At 45.2% G+C, this 24872-nt stretch overlaps 1 protein-coding gene across 6 annotated transcripts in view; it reads right to left on the bottom strand.

Annotated features, from left to right (window-relative positions):
• EYA2 (EYA transcriptional coactivator and phosphatase 2) overlaps window positions 1-24872 on the bottom strand; it is a 315378-nt gene that overhangs the window by 111568 nt on the left and 178938 nt on the right. For 4 of the 6 annotated variants that reach the window (XM_063658976.1, XM_063658975.1, XM_063658977.1 and 1 more), the window contains 2 exons: window positions 5687-5754; window positions 3607-3784 (listed from right to left, as the gene is read on the bottom strand). The exons of the other annotated variants lie outside the window; for them this stretch is intronic. In XM_063658976.1, coding sequence (XP_063515046.1) covers window positions 3607-3784; window positions 5687-5754 — 246 coding nt within the window. The remainder of the gene's footprint in view (window positions 1-3606; window positions 3785-5686; window positions 5755-24872) is intronic. 6 annotated transcript variants of the gene reach the window in all.

The raw sequence follows: 24872 nt of genomic DNA, 5'->3' as shown, positions 1-24872 counted from the left end.
ATCATTAAATATTCTGGGATGGGATCACAATGACCAAAATCAATGCTCAAGCTTTAAACCTTTTAAAAAGTTGACTTCATTTAACATGCTTTGCCATATTGTCTCCATTTGTCATAAAACCAAGGATAACTCATTCATTCCCAGTGATGGAAAATTTAAGGGCTAAAATCAATAGCCACACCAAGAACCCCAGGAACAAAACAGGTGGGTCTTCCCTATTGTTCCTTTTCTAACAATCAACCAATTAATATTTGTTGACGACTGTCTCCACACCATCGTGCTAGCTTAGCTTCTGCAAAGCCCTACAACATCAGTAGGTCTCAGAAAAGAAGAAAAAGGAACAAAACTCAGTGATATCTACTGACATTCTAATGTATTGCTGCCATGTTATTTAATGTTGATAAGCCAAAACCATCTTGTAAAAGAGAAGATGTGCATAGCAGGTCTGGGGAATGAATGAATGAATCTATAGGCTGGTGCATTAGTTGCAAAGGGATGTTACATACCAAGTTCTGTGACCACAGAGGGGTCAGGACATGGACTCTGCCACATGTTGCTCATAGTGTAGGTGGGATCCATATCAAGGTTGTGGACATTTATTGTTTTTGCTCACCCAGGGTCTCTTCTGTCTTCTTGTAGTTACAGTGCTCTGGGTTTTTTGAGGTGATCACCTCTTCCTCACTCTCAGTCCCTGGTGGTTGAGGTGAGGCTGTGACCCCAACTCTAGCTCCAGCCGTAGGCATGAGCCCAAAGTCAGCTGCTGCATCCCAGCATTCCATTCCACTGACCACAGAGATTGGTTGGGGGATGAGCATGTGACCTAAGCTGGGCCAATGGGAGCTTTACTTGGGACTTTTGCAGGAATGGCTACGAAGGAGGAACTATGTTTGCTGGGATGGATTAGCAGACAGGATTGAGCTCTGGGTAGCTGGTGGCCATCTTTGCCACCACAGGGGAGAAGCTTGCCTGAGAATGAAATGAACCCAGGAAAATTCAGAGCCAGAAGGAAGAGAGAAACTAAGTCTCAACATTATCATTGGAACACCTGGACCTAGCCCTAAACCCCTGTACATCTTGGTTAGATATGCCTAAAAATTCATTTGTTTTTTCTTAAGCTAGTTTGAATTGGATTTTCTACATCTTTTGAAGCCAAAAAATCTTGGCTAATCAAAAGGGTTTCCTAAAACTATTGTGCCATCAGAAACAAACATCCTTAAAGACAACCCCATTAAAAAATGGGCAAAGGACATGAACAGACACTTCTCAAAAGAAGACATACATGCAGCCAACAAGCATATGAAAAAATAATATCACTAGTCATTAGGGAAATGCAAATCAAAACCACAAGGATAAACCATCTCACATCAATCAGAATGGCCATTATTAAAAAGTCAAAAAATAACAGATGCTGGCAAGGTTACAGAGAAAAGGGAATGCTTATACATTGTTCATGGGAATGTAAATTAGTTCAGCCACTGTGGAAAGCGGCCTGAAGATTTCTCAAGGAACTTAAAATGAAACTACCATTTGGATATATACCAGCAATCCCATTACTGGGTATATATCCAAAGGAATATAAATTTTTCTACCATAAAGACACATGCATGTGTATGTTCACTGCAGCACTATTCACAATAGCAAAGACAAGGCATCAACCTAGATGCCCATCAATGGTGAACTGGATAAAGAAAATGTGGTATATATACACCATGGAATACTACGCAGCCATAAAAAATAAGATCATGGTCTTTGAAGCAACATGGATGGGGCTGGAGGCCATTATCCTAAGTGAATTAATACAGGAACAGAAAACCAAATACCACATGTTCTTACTTATAAGTGGGAGCTAAACATTGAGTACACATGGATACAAAGAAGGGAACAATAGACCCAAGGACCTACTTGAAGGTGGAGGATGGAAGGAAGGTGAGGACTGGAAAACTACCTAGTGGGTATTATGCTGATTACCTGGGTGACAAAATTATCTGTACATGAAACCTCCACGACATTCAATTTACCCATGTAACAAACCTGCATGTGCACCCCCGAACCTAAAATAAAAGTTGAAAGAAAAAAAAATGAACATGCTTAAGGATGTTTTGAAGGATTGTATAATTCTTGAGGACCCTGAGTCGCTATACTTGAACCCCTCTTAGACAAAGAATCAACATTTGAAAGCCTCTGCCCTTCTGTTCTCAAATGGGTTTTAGATAACATATTCCTGGCCGTACACAGCCAGGCTGTGTACACAGTTCCTGGCTGTGTACGGCCAGTGCATAGCAGGAGTGCTGGTTATGGGGGCCAACAAACTGGGGTTTGGATCCCAGCTCCACCAATCACTAGCAAGCTCCTTATCACTCTCATCTTCATTGTTCTTATTTAGAAAAAGGGTGGGGATAATATAAACCTGTTTTTGTGAGGATTATGCCTCTCCTTATCACAGTTTGTAATGAGGTATTTGTATGATTATTTGATTCCTGTCTGGAAAGCTTAACTCTACACTGCACTTTATTTCCCAAAGTAAAGGGAGGGCCTGGAATGCAGTGGGAGCTTAACAAATATTGAATAAATATATAAGTAAATGATTAGAGAAGACCACATAGGTATGTGCTCAGCATGAAACGGATGGGTAATATTTCATTTATTTATTTAATTTTTTGAGATGGAGTTTCACTCCTGTTGCCCAGGCTGGAGGGCAATGGCGCGATCTCGGCTCACTTCAACCTCCGCCTCCCAGGTTCAAGCGATTCTCCTACCTCAGCCTCCCTAGTAGCTGGGATTACAGGTGCCTGCCACGACTCAGGCTAATTTCTGTATTTTTAGTAGAGATGGGGTTTCACCATGTTGGCCAGGCTGGTCTCGAACTCCTGACCTCAGGTGATCCACCCGCCTCAGCCTCCCAAAGTGCTGGGATTACAGGTGTGAGCCACCGTGCCCAGCTGGTAATATTATAAATACTACCAGGGCTCATCAACTCCAAGGCCTACATGGGCCAGGCAGTAATGAGCATGGGGTAAGCTAGCTAGATGTGGAATTGGGTGTGTCCCTTCTGAAAAGAGCAGACACACTTAGTTTTAACCAAGTGGTGTTCCTTGGGAATGTGGCTACTATGGCCAGATCTTCTTTCAAAAGAAGCCAGAAAATAGACTTTTTAGGTATTTATAAAATTTTCTGACTTTTAAACACAAATGCAATTAAACACATGCACAAACAGAAAGGCCAACAAAACATGTCTGAGGGATGTATTTAGCCCTTGGGAGCCTGTTTGTGACAACTGGGACCCATATCCGGGTCCCTCCTTCATAGAAGCTCTCAGGCCCCATCCATGAATGACCCTTGGGTAACCTGTTTGTTACAATTGGGACCCATATCCGGGTCCCTCCTTCATAGAAGCTCTCAGACCACAGCCATGAATGACCCTTGGGTAACTGTTTGTTACAACCAGGACCCATATCCAGGTCCTTCCTTCATAGAAGCTCTCAGGCCCCATCCATGAATGACCCTTGGGTAACCTGTTTGTTACAATTGGGACCCATATCCAGGTCCCTCCTTCATAGAAGCTCTCAGACCACAGCCATGAATGGCCCCACCAGTGACTGCACCTACCAGCAAGTGACTCGGAACTCTGGTTGGGGACGTTGTGAGATGCCTCCTGGAGGACGTAGGTGGACGTGGAGAGGGGCGAAGGACAGATGCTGCTGGCCGGGACGTAGGGAGGGTTGTAGGATGAGCCGTAATACTGGGGGTACTGGCTCTGGGGGAAGCCGGGGTAGGAAGGATAGTCCTGGGAAGAGAAAAACAAACCAAGGACATATGTGAGGAAGCCTTTCTGGGCTCGGGCCATTGGTCAGCCTGGCCACTCTGTCTCTCCATTAGAATAAAAGCTCTCTGTGGGCAGGAACTGTCTTCATTTTGGTTTCTCAGAAGCAGACCCCGGGGCAAAGATTCAAGTGCAAGGAGGCTGTTTGAAAGGTGAAGGAGACACCAGCAGGGGAGCGAGGAAGTGAGACAGATGCGGGACAGCAGCCTGCATAGGTGCTTCTATGGTAGTGACCAGAGATGAGCCCTGTGAGGAAAAGCTGAGATGGTCTAAAATCCACATCTCAGAACTGCCTCTCCCACGGGTCAAGGGAGTGGAGGGGTTTATACGTCAACTTGTTGGTCTTCGAGAGCTGCTCCCAGGGGCTTTAATTCCCAGGCACTTCCTGCCTGCCCCATGCACTGGTTCTAGAAAAGCCCCTCGGGCCCAGGCATGCAGATGCTGGCACCTGGAGGTCCGCAGGCCACCCTAAGGGATACAGACGTGGCCCTGATGGCACCTGTCCTGGTCACTGTTGTATCCTCTGCACCTGAAACAGTGCCTGTTATATGCAGTAACTCAACAAATACTGGTTAAATTAATAAACAAATGCATTAACAATTAAGACCACACCTCCGCCAACATGACACACACACAAACCGAGAAGACCACACACACACCCAGATGACACACACACAAACCCAGGAGACTAGGTGACATTTTATGCTCATGGGGAGGAGGTGTAAATACAGCAGCACCTACACAGCATTAGGGGTCCAGAATATTCTATGAGGGAGTCATGGAGATCAATTCAATAGCTGCCAATCACCTTTGATCAAGCTTTGTTTAAGCAGACCAGCGATTCCAATTCTCCAACAGTCATTGTTTCAAATATCCTGCCCCACTATCACCAAACCAGTGCTTCTCAACCCTGCATGGAACTCATGGAACGTTCTGCTTCCTGGGCCCCACCCCAGAGCTAGGAGTCAGAGTTCCTGGGGGTGGGGGTTGGGGGGGTGGTCAGTGTTTTTGAAAAACACAGATTTAATGGTGAAATGGAGGGTTAAGAACCACATCTTAAAAAGTACTGTTTTATTTACAAGTATTTTATCTATGTACATAGTACATTAGAAATAATGCAAAAATACATGAAACAATTTTTACATTTGCTAACTTTTAAATTATTTAGATTCTCACTGGAAAAGAAATTGCGTATTCCTCAGCTCTAAATATGTTAAATATTCCTAAAGCCCATCTACCCCAGGGTGGTTCTGTTTTAAATGGTGGCCTGAAAGCAGGTGAACCTTTTGTTTTAAAATAATTTTAGGTTTACAGGGAAGGTGTACACACAGCAGAGTTACTGCACACCTTTAGCAGATGCGAATTCTTAATTCACTTTGTAAGTGACACCAAGAGAATCAAAGTACTAGCCAACATTTACCTATATAGAGTTGACTTTGTTCGATTTAACAAGTATTTATAAAGCCCCCACTGTGCGCTGGGCTCTCACCACTGGGGATGCAGAGGTGAGCAAGATATACGGTCCCCCTTGAGAAGCCCATGGTCTGGTGAAAGAACCCACCCATTTGTATTGATATATACCAGATTCAACAGTCAATGGGTGTCCTGAGTCCAGGTCAAGATGGAACATACTTGTAGATCTCCATGACATCTCAGGAATCTTCTAACAATTCCTATGCCTCTGCCTGTATACTGTGTCCTTTCAGCAGCCTTTTGCACAATCTAGCCCCCGTAGTCTCCAAACCCAGGGACTAAGGCAGGTTCCCAATGGGGATTGTATGTGTCGTGGGCTCTCTGGGTGCCCTGATGTAAGGGGAATATTTCCAGAAAGAACTGAGGAAAGAATCGGGAGGGAGCCACGTCTACCTGGTGCACACTCCCGAATCCGGCTGCGTTGCCCAGTCCATTTCCTCCTTGATAGAACCCTGGTGTGCCTGTGGGAAGGAGGAACAGGGGTACAGGTTAGGGTTCTTGTCTTTCTTTCTTTATAAAGCAGTTGTTAGCATTTCATGAAGCTCCCTCCATGTGGCTTCAAGGATGACAGCGGGGCAGAAGCTCTGGTTCCTAGTGGTAATGCCTCACACCAGCGTTTCCAAAGCAACCCAGGTGAGACTTGTTGACACTAATCCTCTGGCGACGCCTACCACCAGCATCACCACGGCCTCCTGGGTGCTTCCAAGTGCTTGCTGATGCGGCCGTGGCTATGGCTCATGTGGCCCCTAAGTCTCTGGGTCTTCCTCCGTCCAGATGGCATGTTGGCGGCCCAGACCCAAGAGCCAGGTTAGGTTTCTTACAGTTGGAGAGGAACATGCAGGAGGAGTGCCATGGCCAGGTGGGGTCTTTGAGGTCTGACAGGCTGGGACGGAACCTGTGACTTTGGTTACCAAATTTCTCTGAACCTTAATTTCCTGGATAGATGAGGAAAATAAACGGTGTCCTTTTCAAAGGGCTATGGTGAGAAGTGAGATAGTGCCCACTACCCAGACCCTGGTCCTTAATAATTATGTTTTTAAAAAATTTGAGGCCAGGTGTGGTGGCCTCAGATTTCTCTGTAATTCCAATGCTTTGGGAGGCTGAGGTGGGAGGATCACTTGAGCCCCGTAGTTTGGTCATTTAAGTGTTTCACTTTTTAAAGAAATGGCCAAACTGTTTTCCAAAGTGGCTGTGCCATTTGCCTTCTTACTAGGAATGCACGAGAGTTCTAGATTCTCCAGCACTTGGTAGTTTCAATCTTCTTGATTATGGCCACTCTAGTAGTCTGGTCAACATAGTGAGACGTTGTTTCTACAAAAAAATTAAAACATTGGCTGGGCACAGTGGCTCACGCCTGTAATTGCAGCACTTTGGGAGGCTGACGCAGGAGGATCAGGAGGTCAGGAGCTTGAGACCAACCTGGCCAACATGGTGAAATTCCATCTCTACTAAAAATACAAAAATTAGCTGGGCGTGGTGGTGTGTGCCTGTAATCCCAGCTACTAGGGAGGCTGAGGCAGGAGAACTGCTTGAACTTGGGACGCGGAAGTTGCAGTGAGTCAAGATTGTGTCACTGCACTCCAGCTCCGGGTGACAGAGCAAGACTCCACCTTGGAAAAAAAAAAATTTTCAGGTGTGGTGGCGCATGCCTATAGTTCCAGCTACTTGGGAGGCTGAGGTGGGGGGATTGCTTGAACCTAGGAGTTTGAGGCTGCAGTAAACTACAATCTCACCACTGCACTCCAGCCTGCGCAACAGGGCAAGACCCTGTCTCTAGAAAACAGTAAATAAGATAGAAAATAAAAATTATTTATTTTAAAAATTGTGGTATATATACCACATAAAATTTACCATCTTAACCATTTTAAAGTGTACAGTTCAGTGGCATTACCTACATCCACATTATTGGGTACTCATCACCATCATTCATCTTCAGAACATTTTTCATCTTGTACAATTGGAACTATGTACCCATTAAACAACAATGCACAATGGCATAGATGTACAACATCCAATATGGGGCTTTTATGGATAATGCAATATAAGCATTCACATACAAGTCTTCGTATGGATATATATTTTCATTTCTCTTGGGTAAATCCCTAACAGTAGAATTACAGAGTTGTATGGTAAGCATATGTTTACCTTTTAAAAGAAATGGCCAAACTGTTTTCCAAAGCGGCTGTGCCATTTTACATTCTGACTGGTAATGCACGAGAGTTCTCGATTCTCCGGCACTTGGTCATTTCAGTCTTCTTGATTACAGCCACTCTACTAAGTATGTGGTTGTATCTCATTGTGGTTTTAAGTAGCATTTCTCCAATGACTAATGGTGTTGGGCATTTTTCACGTGCTTTTTAGCCATTCACATATCTTCTTTGATGAAATATCTACTCAAATCTTTTCCCCATGAAACCCTAGTCAAATCTTTTTAAAAAATTAGGTTTGGCCTCTTATTACTGTTATAAGAGTTCTTTATATATCTTGGACACAAGTCCTTGATCAGATACATGATTTGTGAATATTATCTCCCAGTTTGTGGCTTGTCTTTTTCTTAATGGTGTCTTTTGAAGAGCAAAAGATTGTAGGTTGTTGATTTTTTCTTTGATGCATTTTGCTTTTGTTGCCTAACTCAAGGTCACAAAGAACTGCTCTTGTGTTTTCTTCTAGAAATTTCACAGTATTAGTTCTTGTATTTAGGTCTATGATCCAATTTAAGTTAATCTTTGCATACAGTGTGGATTAAAGGCTTAAATTCATCTTTTCATATATATGTGTGTATATATTTATATATGTGTGTGTATATATATATATACACACACACACACACACACACACACATACAGTTGTTCCAGGACCACTATAAAAAGTCTATCCTTTCCCCCACTGATTTTATTATTTTTTAAATTTTTTGTAGGTACACAGTAGGTGTACATATTTATGGGTTACGTGAGATGTTTTGATACAAGTATGAAATATGATATAAACACGTCATGGAGAAAGGGGTATCCATTTCCTCTCCCACTGAATTACTTGGTACCTTTGCCAAAGATAAACTGACGATAAATGAGAAGGCTTATTTCTGGACTTTATTCTGTTTCACTGATTTATCTATCCTATACCAACTCCATCCTATCCTTATTACTGAAGCTTTATGGTGATTTTTTTTTAAAAAACAGAATCTCACTCTTCTCACCCAGACTGGAGTGCAGAGGCCGTAATCTAGGCTCACTGCAACCTCCGCCTCTCAGGTTCAAGTGATTATCCTGCCTCAGCCTCCCAAGGGATTACAGCTGGGATTACAGCTGTACACCACTACATCCAGCTAATTTTTTGTATTTTTAGTAGAGATGGGGTTTTACCACATTGGCCAGGCTGGTCTTGAACTCCTGACCTCAGGTGATCCACCTGCCTTGGCTTCCCAAAGTGTTGGGATTACAGACGTGAGCCACTGTGCCCGGCCTATGGTGAGTTTTGAAACTAGGTAGTATAAGTTCTCCAACTTTGTTCTTTTTCAAGGTTGTTTTGGCTTTTAGTTATTTTGCATGTCAGTTTCTACTAAACACCATCTGGGATTTTGGTAGGAATTGGACTGAATCAATAGACTTCTTTTATAAGATGAGGCCAGATTAAGAAAGTTAGGGCTGATGCTTCAGGACCTGGAAGCCTGGAGCGTGGTTTGCATCTGCTGAAGGGGCATGGACTGCTCTCAGAGGTTTTAAAGCAGCAACCGCACAACTGCAGGCACATCTCTAAACATTCACACTAGTTGCTGGTTAGAAAACAAATGGCTACTCAAATGAGCGTGACTTACATCAAACAAGAAGCTTCTAGAGCCCACACTACTTTTTATAAAGTGGCAAAAATAAGCATAATGGACTCCAGGAAACTTACTTACTGGGGTGAAGTAGGAGAAGATAAGAGGACAATAAAGGAACCACAACACCTCTAAAATTATCCAAGATGATGGATCCATCAGGACCATTGGATCTCAACCCTTGTTCTGCATCAGAATCTCCCAAAGAACTTGAAACAAAAAACAAAACAAAACAAAAAAGCAGTCTGAGGGCCCTTCCCACAGAGAGTCTGATTTGAGTTAGTCTAGAGTTGGGCCAGGCATCCATATATGAAAACAACAACAACAAACCTTTTTGGGAGATTCTAGTACACACTGAGAATTGAGAACCAATAGTCCATGCCAAATTCTTTATGGTCCAAATGGGGAGACTGAAGCACAAAGAGGGAAGGCAAACAGTACTGATCCTGTGCTTTGGTCTTGGCAGCAGAGAAGGCCTTGAGCCTGTCTCCTGCTTCGCAGCTCAGGGCCTTTCCATGGCAGCACATGGCTTCTCTACACAAAGACACTGAGGTCATTAATTAGTTCATTAATTTATGCATGCATTCATTTATTCATTCCACTGAGATTACTGAGTGCTTTATGCACCAAGCACTGTATTAGGCACTTTGTATATAACTGTACTTAACCCTCACATCGATCCAGAGAGGAAGGTATATAATTGCCACTCCCATGTTCTATACAGAGAAACTGAGGCCTAGGAATGGTGCTTTTCCCAAGTCATAAAGCTGGTAGGCTGTGAAGCTGAGATTAATTCTTTTATTCATTCATTTATTAATCAAACAAAATGTGCCAGAATAAGGGGAAAAGAATAGGAATGAGAGCAGATTTCTCATCAGGAACCATGGAGGCCAGAAGGAAATGGCACAACATTTTTCAAGGGCTTAAGGAAAAGAAACATCAACTCAGAATGCTATATCCAGAGACAATATCCTTCAGGAATGAAGGGAAAATCAAGACATCCTCGAATGAAGGAAAGCCAAGAGAATTTGTTACAGCAGCTCTACCCAGAAAGAACGGGTACAGGAAATTCTTCTCATAGAAAGAAAAGGATAAAAAAGCTGGAAACATCAGGAAGGAAGAAAGAAAAAGGAAAAGAATAAAAATATGTGTAAATAAAGTCATTTAAGATAGTTCCTCTCTATGTGGTTGTGCCAGCAGCTCAATATACAATTTGGTTCGTTACATTAAAGTTTTTTTAATTTAAAAATTTTTAATTTTTGTGGGTACATAGTAGGTGTATATATTTATGGGTGACATGAGCTATTTTGATAGAGACATGCAATGTGTAATGATCAAATCAGGGTAAATGGGGTATCCATCACCTCAAGCATTTATCCTTTGTGTTATAAACAATCCAATTATACTCTTCCAGTTATTTGAAAATGCACAATTAAATTTTTGTTGACTATAGTCAACAAAATCTCACTCTGTCCTCAATGTCCTGCTCAGACACATTTAGCAGAAGGTCTAGGTCAGTCTATTCCATTCGAGGTTATCTGTTTGGTTCCAGTTACCATGGTAACCCTACTTGTAAAAACTTAGGAAGCCACCTGTCTCAGAAGACTCCTGACTGCAGTGTTTTCTCTTCTGATTTCTCTTTTCTTTTGCACCAACCTTCTGAATGATGACTCAGGGCAGGTTTGGAAATAAACAGGCCATCGTCTTGTCCCTTGGTATGCTTTCTCCAAAACAGTCTCTTGTTTATTTTCATTTTGTGACCCAGGGTCAGCTGAAGAATGGACAGCTGAACAAACTACAGCATGGCAGCCACAGAGTGCCTGCAGTGAGAAATCCATCCTGTGCCAGAGAGGACCCAGGAAGAAGGGGGCACATGGCCCTAGAAGTCTTGTGCTACAAGATGTGGTCTCTGGAGGGTTTTGACAAACAGACCTGGCTTGGTGCTGGAATGTGAGACACTGACCTCTTTCTTCCTTCTGGCTGATACAATGCCCAATGAGGGAAGGCAAAGATGAGATGAAAAAAACATCCTCTTAAGGTGATGGTGGCAGGTCTCCTGGAGGGTCCCCTAATATTGACTCACCCCTTCTCTCTCATATTAATAGAATCTGTTTCTAAGCTGGGCACATGGCTGATTAGAATAAAAACTACAATTCCCAGCTTCCCTATGGCTAAATGTGGCCACATGATGAGTTCTAGGCAAAGGGACAGGAGTAAATTTTGAAGGGCAGTGGCGGCTTCTCTTTCTTCACAGAATGGGGCCATCTTGGATCATGCAGCTGAGCAACAAGACATGAGGAGCCTGGACCCCCGACACGTCTGCAGACTAGAACAGCCACATTAGTGAGGACTTTTATGTGAGAGAGAAATACCCTTCTTTCTTGTTGAAGACATTGCTATTTTGAGTCTCTGTCAAAGGCAGAGAACTGCTACCATTTTTGGTTGATTGGTTTTCTTGGGTTTTAAGTAAAAGTAGCCTCCAGTGCCTGACTCAGTAAAAATAATTTTTTTTTTTTTTTTTTTGAGACAAGGTCTCACTCTGTTGCCCAGGCCGGAGTGCAGTGGCATGATCACAGCTCACTGTAGTCTTGACCCCCCAGACTCTAGTGACCCTCCTACCTTAGCCTCCTGAGTAGCTGAGACTACAGGAGCATGCCACAACATCTGGCTAATTTTTTGTAGAGATGGGGTTTTGCCATGTTGCCCAAGCTGGTGTTGAACTCCCGGGCTCAAGCAATCTGCCCACCTTGGCCTCCCTAAGTGCTCAGATTATAGGTGTAAGTCACCATGCCCTGCCAGCAAAACAATTTTTAAGTGGATATTCATTCATTCATTCATTTGTTCATTCATTCCCTTAGGCATTCAACAATTCATTTCCTAGTGATGTACCAAATATCACCGTGTGGCAGGCACTGTTTTAGATATGGTGTTGACACTGACATTCAGGTAAGAGAGACAGACAACAATCAAATGAACAGATACATAAGGAAGTGAGATAATTCCAGACAGACGAAGACGCAGTGATGCTTCTGCACAGCACTACTGAGGTGTGGACTGCAGATTGGCGCCCACTCACAAACCGTTTATTACTAGTCTATGATGAGATAAATAGAGAAATTGAAAGCCACTGTGTTTATTACCAGTCTGAGATAAATAGAGAAATTTAAACCTCCAGAGCAATTTAATATAGTACTTTATGCCTGTTAAATCTAATAATAAAAAAATCACGCTTTTAATTTATTAAAAATTATAAAATAAAAATTAAACAAATTTAAATTGCTTTAAACTTCATTGTTTCTCAACCTTTTTTCATTATTGCCACCCTTCTCCAGGGTTCTTGTATAGTTTTTTTTTTCTCCCCTAATTGCCCCACCTCCCATGAAATTTTACTATTATAGTTAGACTGTATATCTGTTTTGGGACTGTATGTGTATGTGTTTTTGCTCCACTCCCAGGGACCACTTTTTCCCCTCTTGGGATGATATTTCCCCTACTGAGAATACATATTCTGGTGATTCATTTTTATTTTACACTAAAAATGAGGGAAGAAGCCCTTGTCCTTCATGACAGTGAGAATGAGAACCACTGGGTAATATGGTACCTGGAGGTGGCCTTGGTACCTGATATAGTTTGGCTGTGTCCCCACCCAAATCTCATCTTGAATTGTAGCTCCCATAATTCCCACATGTCATGGGAGGGACCTGGTAGGAGGTAATTGAATCATGGGAGCAGATCTTTCCCATGCTGTTCTTGTGATAGTGAGTAAGTCTCATGAGATCTGATGGTTTTATAAAGGGGAGTTCCCCTGCACATGTTCTCTTGCCTGCCACCATGTAAGATGTGACGTTGCTCCTCCTTTGCCTTCCACCATGATTGTGAGGCCTCCCCAGCCATGTGGAACTGTGAGTCAATTAAACCTCCTTCCTTTATAAATGACCCAGCCTCAGGTATGCCTTTACTAGCAGCATGAGAACAGACTACTACAGTGCCCCAGTGAACAGCATCTCTCATGTTGGACGCTGTGCTGGGGATGCTATGTACAGTGACTTATGTGACGCTGCTGTCTGCTCTCTAAGGTGGGCATTGTCCTTCAGTTTACAGAAACTCAGAGTGGGAAAGGCCCCATGACCCAACACGAGTGTCTGGGCTGAAAACTGCTGCTCCTTCACACTCGCTAGGTTGGCCATAATAAAGATAGAAAAAGAAAAAGAAAAAAAGTGTTGGTGAGGATGTGGAGGAATGGTACACTCACACATGCTGGTGGAATGTAAAACGGTGCATAAAAAGCTGTGGAAAACACTGGATGATTCCTCAAAAAGGTACATGCAAAATTACCATATGACTTAGCAATTGTACTTCTGGGTTTATACCCAAAATAAATGAAAACAAGTATTGAAGCAAAAACTTGTATGCAAAAGTTCATAGGAGCACTACTCACAGTGGCTGAAAAGTGGAAATGACCCAAGTGTCCATTGATGGCTGAATGGATAAACAAAATGTGGTTCAGCCACACAATGGAATATTATTCTGCCATAAAGAGGAATGAAATTCTGATACATGCTACATACAGCAGGGATGACCTTTGAAAACATTATGCCAAATGAGGCTGGGCATGGTGGCTCACACCTATAGTCCCAGCACTTTGGGAGGCTGAGGAGGGTGGATCACTTGAGCCCAGGAGTTCGAGATCAGCCTGGGCAGCATGTTGAAATCCCACCTTTACTAAAAATACAAAAAATTAACAGGGCATGGTGGTGCATGCTTGTAGTCCCAGCTCTTCTGGAGGCTGAGGTAGGAATATCATCTGAGCCTGGCAAGTTGAAGCTGCAGTGAGCCCAGATGGCGCCACTGCACTCCAGCCTGGGCAATGGGAGTGAGACCCTGTTGTTACTGGTGGAGGGTCTTGACTATCAGTCGCCCAGGTTCTTGACATTTTGAACAAAGGATTGGACAAAATGCACAAAAAAGCAATGAAAGAATGAAGCAACAAAAGCACAGATGTATTGAAACCAAATTACACTCCACAGAGTGGGAGCAGCTCAGGAGTCCTGGTTACAGAGTTTTCCGGGGTTTAAATATCCTCTAGAGGTTTCCCATTGGTTATCTGGTTACACCTTATGTAAACGAAGACTTGGCCCACAGCCAGTGTGATTGGTTACAAGGAAGGACCAGAGGCTGAAGTAAAGTTACAAAGTTATACCCTATGCAAATGAAGATGTGGCCCACAATCAGAGGTACTTTCTCCTTTTCATCTGCAACACAGTGGAAAAGGGGCAGGGAGTTGCAAAGGGAGTAGCCTCTGATTCTTTTGTTACTTGGGTGTGCAGAGGTGGGGTTTTCCTTTTGATTCAGTTCTAGGAAGTCAGCACGAATTGGCCTTAGGTTCTCTGCCTCCAGACCCTATTCTCCTGCCTGTCTCAAAACACACACACACACACACACACACACACACACACACACGCATACGCACATGCACACACAAATAAACCCAAAAAACATTATGCCAAATAAAATAAGCCAGACATACAAGGCCACATACTGAAGGATTTGTATGATTTGTATTCATATAAAGTATCCAGAATAAGGTAAATCTACAGAGACAAAAAAAGTAGGTTTGTGATTGCCAGGGCTGGGGGATGGAGTATTAGAAATGACAGCTTAAAGGTTATGGGGTTTCCTTTTGGGGCGATGAAAATGTGTTGGAATTGGAGGTGATGGCTGCATAACATTGTGAATGCACTAAACACCACTGAGTGGTACACTTTAAAATGGTTAATGGTTAATTCTATGTTATGGGAATTTTACTTTAATTTAAAAAACAAAACTGCTCCCACTACCTCCCCACACTGTCCCCATGGCCTATCTCCCAGGCTTTGGCAGCAAAAGGAAGGGCACAGAAAGGCCCAGAAAGATCAGAACCCCTGCCTTCTGCCACACTCCTGGGCACCCCACACCTTGAGGCCTGAGAGAAGAGACTATATTTGAGGTTCAAAGATGCCTTCAGCCCCGCTCCAGAGTTGAGGGAACAATTCCCTCTCCCTTTGGCATCAACTGCATACCCCCTTTCCATCTTTTTCTTTCCTTTTATTGGCAATATTATGACTTAATGTTAACCAGGCTGCTGAGATTCACCGCAGAAGGCTCTTCTGGACAGAGGGAGGACAAGCTGGGCACAGCCCTCCCATGCAACACGAACCCCTGAAATCTGAGATCACAAAACAGTTCACGTGCCAGAGCTGCTCAGAATCTGGGTGAGATTTGGGATCAAAATATTTTCAGTTCGAAAGAGCCATCCTCCCTTATTACAGCTGCCAGGAGAGCAGCTACGTGTACCTTGGGAAGCAAACATGTTTTCTGCACCGATCCTGGAGCCTGATGCCATGCCTTCCTGTTTCCCCAATAACTGGAGATAATTGCATAAAAGAGCCAGCGCCTGCCTGCGATACCGGGGTGACCTCCCTGCGAACTCGGCCCCAGCTATGCAGTCCAAGGGGGCACTCCGGAGGGGCCTGTTCAATTCCAGATCCCATTTTACATTGTGGATTAGACCATTTAAAAATCATATCTAGATGGATATGTTTAATGGACAGATACTCAAGAAAATGCTGAGGATGTGTACGTTTTCTGGAAATTTCTCCTCAACTTCCCTGCTGAGGAAGTGCTCCCGGGGTGGTGGTCTGAGGTGGACAGTTGGACATCCAGGGTGCACCAGGTATTCCTCATCATGTCATCACGTGTGAGAGGTGCTAGGTGAGCCCAGGATTCAGGCAGGAAGGCAAATGTGTCAGGGTGATGTTTTGAGATGCTGCCTTGGGATTCTTCCTCCCAGACAGTCCCATCGTGGATCATGGAGCCTAAGCTGGGGCATAGCAAGGTGGAAAGAAGGAACAGCAGAAATGAGTTATCCTGGCTCTTGAGTTCCCAAGTCCTCCTGAGAGTCTGGGAGGACCTGAGGTGTACGCCAGTGTTTCTCAGCTCTGTGGGGAAGAATCTGTTTTCAAATGTCTAACCCTTTGGGGACTAAGACGTGGTTCACGATGTGTGATTAGCATGCAACTCACACCACAGGCAACTGGCCCTGTGATGCAACAGTCCCAAACTTGACTATACCCTGTGCAATGAGATAACCGTAGGATCATGTGCTTGGATGCTGTGGCCATATCTAATTGCTGTAAACATTTCTCATTTTTTCTCTCAGTTCCATATTTATGTTACTGTAGACCAGCAACAGTTTGTGGATTGGCTGCCATTGGTGAACCAACTGTGAATTAGATTGAGGTAGGCAAAATGGCTTAGTAGGAAACATGAATTAAGAGGGATTTTCTTTTTTTTTTTTTTCAGTTGAGACAGGGTCTCACTCTGTCGCCCAGGCTGAGTGCAGTGGTGCCATCATAGTTCAATGCAGCCTTGACTTCCTGGGCTCAAGCGATCCTCCCACCTTGGCCGCCTGAGTAGCTGGGACTACAGGCACGTGACACCATGCCCAGGTAATGTTTTCTTGTATTTTCTGTAGAGGTGGGGTCTTACTATATTGCCGAGGCTGGTGTCAAACTCCTGGACTCAAGGAATCCTCCTGCCTAGGCCTCCCAAAGTGCTGAGATTACAGGCGTGAGCCACCATGCCAGTCCTGGTTTTCTTAAGGAGGGCAATTCTTCAAGGCTAGGGAAATGGGTAGGACAAGAGACAAGAGAAGAAGGAGAGTAAAGAGATGAAGATGGGCCGGGCATGGTGGCTCACGTCTGTAATCCCAGCAGTTTGGGAGGCCAAGGCAGGTGGATCACTTGAGGTCAGGAGTTTGAGACCAGCCTGACGAACATGGTGAAACCCCATCTCTACTAAAAATACAAAATTAGCTGGGCATGGTGGCGGGCGCCTGTAATCCCAGCTACTCGGGAGGCTGAGGCAGGAGAATCACTTGAACCTGGAAGGCAGAGGTTGCAGTGAGCCAAGATCACACCATTGCACTCCAGCCTGGGCAACAAGAGCAAAACCCCATTTCCAAAAAAAAGAAAGAGAGAGAGATGAAGATGAGCAGCTGTGGACCCTTCACTTCTGTGCATGAAGAGTCCAAGGCCGGCAGCTTCCAAACCTTACAGGCGTAGCAAGCGACACCAGTGAGGGAAGGAGGTGCTGCAGGCACAGTGATAGACGGCTTCAGTGCTGGGGAACAACAGGGGATGGTGGGGACTGTGGCAAACTGGAATGCCAAGCTGTATTTAGGGAGCAGCAGTTTGTGGCAGATACCACTTGGCCTCCCAACAGGCATGACTGATTCCTCACTCCCCTGATAGCTTCCCTCTGTCCAGGATGATGAAGACTGAGTCTTGCATTCCTGGCCTCCCTTGCAGGATGTGATGCTGGATCCTTCTTCAGAATGGCCAAGGGGGCTTCTGGGAAAGACTTTTCTTTTGTTCCACTCCCCACACCTCCTCCTCTGAGTCATCTGAGGATGTTCCTGGAGTGACTGCAGCCATGTTGGGCCACAAAGGCACGAGAGTAGAGGCAAAAGGCTCATATGCTGAGGCCAAAATGGGAGAAAAATAAAATGAATCTGACTTGTGATTATATAATTGAGCTGCCAAACTAACTTTGGGGTAGAGAGTTCTTGTTAAATACACAATGAATGTGATTATAGTTTAAGCCAGTATGAGTTGGGCTTGTTATTACTTGCAGCTAAAAGCATTCCTCACTGATAGAACGCTATTCGGCTCCAGCCAAGCTCTGCCCCATAAGAATGTGAGTCTAATGTAGCCAGGGCTTCTGGATTTGTGTATAAAATCTCCTGAGTTTTAAATGCAGGTAACAAATACAAATTAGTTGGACAAAGAAAAACCAAAAACAAAACAAAATAAACAAAACTGTGTTTGTAGTGCGGAGGGGGCTGTGGGCTTCCAGGTTGTGATCTCTGCTCTAGGAAGACAGAATAGCGAAAGGTTCCTGTGTCCTCAATGTGGCAAAGACACAGACGTGAAGAGTCCCAGACCCAAAGGGGCCTCCTAGACCAAGACAGTGGCCTGGGTCCTTGTGACGGAGAACCGGATGAGCCTTCAGCACTACAAATAGACTAGCACTGAGTAAGATTCCAGAACCGTGGCCAAAATTCTGGAGAGTTTGGGGAAAGCCCCAAATGACTAAGATGAAACTTTCTCACTTTCCCAGAAGAATGGTGGCTTGAAATAGAAATTATGGGCCGGGTATGGTGGCTCACGCCTATAATCCCAGCACTTTGGGAGGCCAAGGCAGGTAGATCACGAGGTCAGGAGTTCGAGACCAGCCTGGCCAACATGGCAAAACCCCGTCTCTACTAAAAATACAAAAATTAGCTGGGTGTGGTGGTGGGCGCCTGTAATCCTAGCTACTTGGGAGGCTGAGGCAGGAGAATTGAACCCGGGAGGCAGAGGTTGCAGTGAGCCAAGATCACACCACTGCACTCCAGCCTGGGAGACAGAGTGAGACTCCATGTCAACAAACAAACAAACAAAAGAAATAGAAATTACATTGAAATGCTGAAAATAATGTTTTATTTCTGGTCCCTTGAGCCTGTAGTCTGAGATTTATACCTACTATACAAAGGACAGAGGGATTCTTTATGTCCCAGGAACTGTGGCACTCCCAGCATGGGAAACTATGTGGACAGCCTCAGAAGCCGGTCCCTCCCTGCTCACCATCCTGCACCTCGGGTGCTAAGGCAGAGTTAATTCGGTTCATGTACATTTTCCTCATGAAGCCTACCCAACGCCCCTCTTGTTATTTATTTGTCTCCTGTCATTCCCCATCACTCCACAGGCACTAATTCTGGTGTGCCTGTTGCATATTCTCTTGTCTGTGCATTAGTGCAAAATGTGCACTAGTGTTTCGGGAGCAGGCATTCGTTTCTGTAAATTCTGTGTGTATTGTTTTGTGGGGTTTCTGTTTTCTCCCAGCATTAAGTTGTTAAGACCCACCTATGTTGCCGTGGGCATGTCTCCTCTTCCACCACTTGCATTCTTTTTTAAGAGACTAGGTCTTGCTCTGTTGCCCAGGCTGGGGTGCAGTAGCGCGATCATAGTTCACCGCAGCTTTGAATTTCTGGGCTCCACTGATTCTCCTCCCACGTAGCAGGGACTACAGGTGTGCACCACCATACCTGGCTATTTATTTTTCTAGAGATTGGGATCTTGCTATATTGCCCAGGTTGGTCTCAAACTCCTGGCCTCAAGTGATCCTCCCACCTTGATCTCCCAAAGCACTGGAATTACAAACATGAACTACCACGCCTGGCCTTCCATGTGTGTCCTTCACATCTCTCCTGCTGACTCCCCCAGGGTCAGCACCAGTGTGGCCTCTCTCTCCTGCCATCACCAACAAGGCTGCCATAAACGCCCTTGCACCCACCCCCTTGTGGGCCTGTGTGTGAGTTTCCTCAGCATATAGTGGGACCTGGGATAGAGTGGGACCACTGGGTCCCAAGGTTGCACAGACCTAATTTCCTGCATGGCTGGGTGCCCCGTCCATAGGTGGTTCCCACATCCTACACCCCTACAGGCACTTGGCATAATCCCATTTGCTATTTTTGCCAACCTATGGCACTAACATCTCATTTGTTGTCTTTAATCTACATTTCTCTGATGACCGATGATTCTAAACATCCCTCCTTGGGCTTGTTGTCTTCTGGATTTCCTCCTCTTTTTAAGGAGAGGTGACAGTTACCATGCAAACCCTTCCTCCTTTTCCTGGGCCAAACCCGGTATTAACTTAATCCAAGCCCTTGGAAGACTTTCAGTTATTGGCATTAGCAGCTGGATAAATACTAATGAACTGGTAACAATAGCCTCCATTTATTGAGCACTTACTATCTTCCTCACCGCTTATCAGTTTGCATGCATTATCTTGTTTAATCTCCACCACAGCCCTAGGAAGCAGGCCCTCCTGGGAAGGGGTGGAGCAGGGTTCAAGCCCAGGTCAGCCTGACTCCCAGCTAGCAGGCCGTCCTGCCTCCACACACCTGTGCGAAGTCGCACAGGCCACTGCCTGCCTTAGTTCTTTTGGGCCAACCTACAGTGAACTCATGGTCACCCATGGATCTGACATGCCAGCCCCGGCAGTGCAAAGGAGGCCTCATGGGTAATCCCAGTAAACAGACATCCCGCCTTCCACCTTACAATTTCTTTCCCCATAGCAAAGGGACCTCTGTACTGGTTCCACAGTGACACCTCAAAGCATGTGTTCTCCATCTTAATAAAGTCTTACCGATGTTGATGTGAAAATAAAATTGCTGAAAACCTACCAGGACTGCAAGTGGAAAAGGTCTGGAGGTATGAGATGCGGGGGGGGGGGGGTGGTGATATAAAAATGAGTCAGCAGATAATGTATAGAATGGAAAAGCCACAAGTGGGTAGAGAGGCGTGAGCCTGTTACAAAACTCACCCACTCAAGCACCTCGACCACAGCCCGAGTTCCAGAAAGGGACAAATCCCAGGCTTCATAGTCTATTTCTCTGCTTCTTTTCTTTACCCAGAATACAAAGTGGTGAAGGCAAAGACCTGGCTGCAGCTGGCAAGCCCTGCCCCATTCCCTCACCTCCTGGGCAAACCTTTCATTCACTCAGCTGCTCATTCATTTTCCTTCAGCCATCACGTCTTTGTTGAGTGCCTAGTATGTGCTGAGATTGATTCCTTCCTTCCTTCCTTCCTTCCTCCCTCCCTCCCACCCTCCTTCTTTCCTTTCTTCCTTCCTTCCTCCCTCCTTCCTGTCTTCCTCCTTCCCTCCCTCCCTCCCTCCTCCCTCCCTCCCTCCCTCCCTTCTCTCTCTCTTTCTTTCTTTCAACAGTGCCTCACTCTGTCACCCAGGCTGGAGTGTAGACATGCGATCTTGGCTCACTGCAGCCTCAACCTCCCCGGGCTCAGGCGATCCTCCCACCTCAGCCTCCCAAGCAGCTGGGACTATAGGTGTGCACCACCACGCCCAGCTAAGTTTTGTACTTTTTACAGAGACAGGGTTTTGCTCTCTTGCCTAGGCTGGTCTCGAACTTCTGGGCTCAAGGAATCCGCCCGCCTCAGCCTCCCAAAGTGCTGGGATTATAGGTGTGAGCCACCGTGCCCAGCTGTGAGATATCTATTTTGAGAAAGAGCAGGGTCCTGTCTCCTTGGATTTTAGAGCCTGGAACGGGCTGGAAGACAACAGAGAATTCAGGCATAACTCATGATTTTCCCTGATAACTATGGACACATGGTTGAACTTTCTAAGCCTCAGTTTCTTCATCTGTAAAGTGGAGCTAAGCATAGTTTGTTTATCTGGCTTATGATGGTGGTTCTGTGAGATGTGGGATACAAGCGCCAGAGCCCAGCATAGAGTACATGTTAAACAAATGGAAGCTATGGTGATAATTCTTTGTGTCTTCATAATCACCACTGAAGATGTCAAAAATGCTAGCATTTCACCAATTTGTCATTTAAAAAAATTCATAGGAATAAAAACATCCAGGGAAGGTTAAAAACAAAACAAAACAATTTGGATAGGACCAAACAGCAGAACCCAAAGCAGACAAAGCCTCCTGGGGCACCCATGTTGCGTTCTCAGCTCTGAGACCAACAGGACGCCTGGTCCACATCTGCCTTGCTGCTGCTGAGTCCTCGAGTCCTTCTTACCATCTTAAAAACTCCAAACCCACACCCGGAGCCTGTCTTCCTGCATCTTTGCTCCACGTGGAGTCCAGCCCACATCTGTGTTTAATCAAATCAGTTGCTAAATGTCACAATGGCCTCATTCACAGGTAGCATAAAGCACATTTAACTGGTAATAAAACAATCCGCATGCCTGAGAACGCCATTTCAGATAGGCTGCCCTGTCACTGTGTCTCTGCCACACAAGTCGGGATAATGCCATAGCAGGAGCAGGGGTGGCGGGGGCGGCGGGGGCAGGAAGAGCCATCCTGCTGCAGAGGAGAAAGCTGTCACACGTCGGTCCACATGTGCTGGTGTGGAGAGATGTCCAAAATGCACTGCGGGGTGAAAAAAAGGCGAGTTGCAGGACAGTGGGGCTACTCTGAGCACATGCTGGACTGAATATTTATATTTGTTGATTTCAGTTAAACAGGGGATCAATACATTTGGAAGACCTCTTAGAGGAGGTGGCATTTGCTAAATGCATAGGAAGGAGCCAGTTACATCATGAAGACGTGGGGACAGAACATTCTAGGTTACGGGAAAGAGCAAAGTGCAAAGACCCCGAGGTGTGAGGATCTGAAAGAAGCAAGAGCGAGTGAAATTCAGGAGAGGATAAGGGGGCAAGTGTGCGACAGGAGGTTAGAGAGGTCATCAGGAACTGCGCGGTGCTGGGCCCAGACAAGGCGGTCACAGCAAGGCATTGGGGTTTATTTCTGATTTCAGTGAGAATCTCCAGAGACGAAGGCTTTTAAACAGGGGAGTGACGTGATCTGATACAATATAGGGAGGGACAGACCATCTGCCTTCACCCAGTGTGGTGGAAACAGATCAGGGGATCACAGTGGATCCCAAGACCAAATACCTATTCTTCCTGCAGAGGATCTCCTCTGGAGAGATTCTTGGGAATGGTAACCCATAAAGACCAGAGTTTCTGAAACAAGTTATACACGTCGGAGAGAGATTTTCACTGATACAGTCCCATGCAAGGCAATGAGGTTCGAGATGGCTTACACTTCCCTGGTGAGAATTCGGCAGGGATGCATCACGTGACTGAGCCTGGCCCAATCAGTGCATCATAGTCCCCTCACCACAATGACTGCTTTAGGGGTGTGCACCTGAACTAACAGGCAGGTCCAATGAGAGGGAATCTCAAGATGATGTATGGTAAAGAGGCTGGAGCTGCTGCAGCCTCTTGGCCACCATGAGGGCACAGTCTGTCAAAGCACAGCTGCAGAACACAGAAAAAGAAAGAGAGAAAGCGGAACCAAATCTGGCTGACATGTTTGAGCTCTGGATTCATCTATTTCTGGAGCCTGTAATAGCTGCAGTTTACAATAAATTCCTGTAAAAATATTAAGTCAGTTTAGGCTGGGTTTTATTTTACTTGTGTGTAAGAGTCCAAACTGAATCAAAAGTTCATAGGTGACAGCAAGAGAGTGACAGAAGCAGGGCCTGGCATAGCTAGGAGACTGGCTGCATGTCCCCCAAGTGAGTCCCCGAGTCACACATCTGAGGGACGTGGGGCAGAGCAGCAGAAAGAACTCCGTATGGGATGTCCTGGGGTCAAGTCCTGGGCTGCCCAGGTGTCAGGTGTTGGGTGCTGGGCAAAGAGGGGTGAATGTGCTCGTTTTCTGTCTATCTGCGTTAGTGAAGAGGATGTGAGAGGGGAGGAGGCTTTTACTCAGTACACCTTGCTTGTCTCAAGCATCCCCCAACACATGCACAGAAACACCTGGTGCAGGGTAGACACTCAGTGCTGATCTGCTGAACGGAATCAGTGAAACTGATGGATTCATGAATTCGACAAATATTTTTTCATCACCAACCCTACGCTGACAGTATATGAATTTCAGGGGAAACTGCGACGAATGAGACATGATCTATTTCCTCAGCGTCATTCATTCATTCAAAGTGGAGATACAGATGTGAATGAGATGCCATTTATTCCACAAATATTCACTGAAAACCTCAAACCAGGGGTGGCATCAGGGTCAAGTTGGAGAAGTGGGGAGTGCAATGCTCAGTGCCTCACAGTCTCCGTGAACAAACCCCGTCCATTCTGTCATACAGACAACTTAGGTTTTCTCAAACATAATTATAATAATCACTTATACTTATCAAATTCTTACTGTGTGACAGGTACTTCTCTAAGAAAGTTAATTGTATTAATTAATTTAATCCTCATGACCACATTATAAGGTGAGTGTCATCATCATCAATACCATCCCCATTTTACAAATGGGGAAACTGAGGCCCAAGGTCACTCAGTAAGGTTCCGAGCTGGGATGCAGACTGCAGCAGTCCGCCTTGAGTCTATGACCCTAACAACTCTACTCAGATCCTAACCTGACTGCCTCTCCTTGACAACCCTGAGTCCCTCCTTTGTGGAAATTTTAGCCCATGTATTCTCAAGGGGGCAATATCACCCCCCCCACCCTTGAGATTGCCTGTAAGCAAGTAAGATTCTTCTATCTCCCAAGAACCAATATTCACCTCCTTGGGTGATAATTGGTTCTTGGGAGATACAAGAATCTTACTCTTTTTTTTTTTTTTTTGGAGACAAGGTCTCACTCCTGTCCCCCAGGCTGGAGTGCAGTGGCACGATCTCAGCTCACTGCAGTCTTGACTTCCTGGGCTCAGTTGATTCTCCCACCTCAGCCTCCTGAGTAGCCAAGACTACAGGCATGCGCCACCACACCTGGCTAATTTTTTGTATTTCTAGTAGAGATGGAGTTTTGTCATGTTGCCCAGGCTGGTCGAGAACTCCTGGGTTCAAGCAATCTGCCCATCTTGGTTTCCCAAAGTGCTGGGATTACAGGCATGAGCCACTGCACCCGGCCGAATGTTACTCTTTTTGTGAATGAAGTAGAGATACACCTTCAGCACATAAACAGATGTACAGCATGTCCGTGGCATTCGCTTTTCATAAAGAAGCCTTCCTTGCTGAGAAACTTGCAAAACCAATAAGGGCTCTAAGGGTGGAGAGAGAGAGATCCGGGTGGCCTCCAATTTCCATTCTCCCTTATTCTTTGTAATTTCATCTAGAAGAAAAAATGTCTAAAAAGGATCCTTGAGGTAGGAGTGGGGGTGGGGGACAATAATGAAAAAAAAGTTGAGA

This window comes from Pongo pygmaeus, chromosome 21 (genome assembly GCF_028885625.2).
Source record: "Pongo pygmaeus isolate AG05252 chromosome 21, NHGRI_mPonPyg2-v2.0_pri, whole genome shotgun sequence".
NCBI classification, from domain to species: Eukaryota; Metazoa; Chordata; class Mammalia; order Primates; family Hominidae; genus Pongo; species Pongo pygmaeus.
This window is presented reverse-complemented; position numbering and strand designations above follow the sequence as displayed.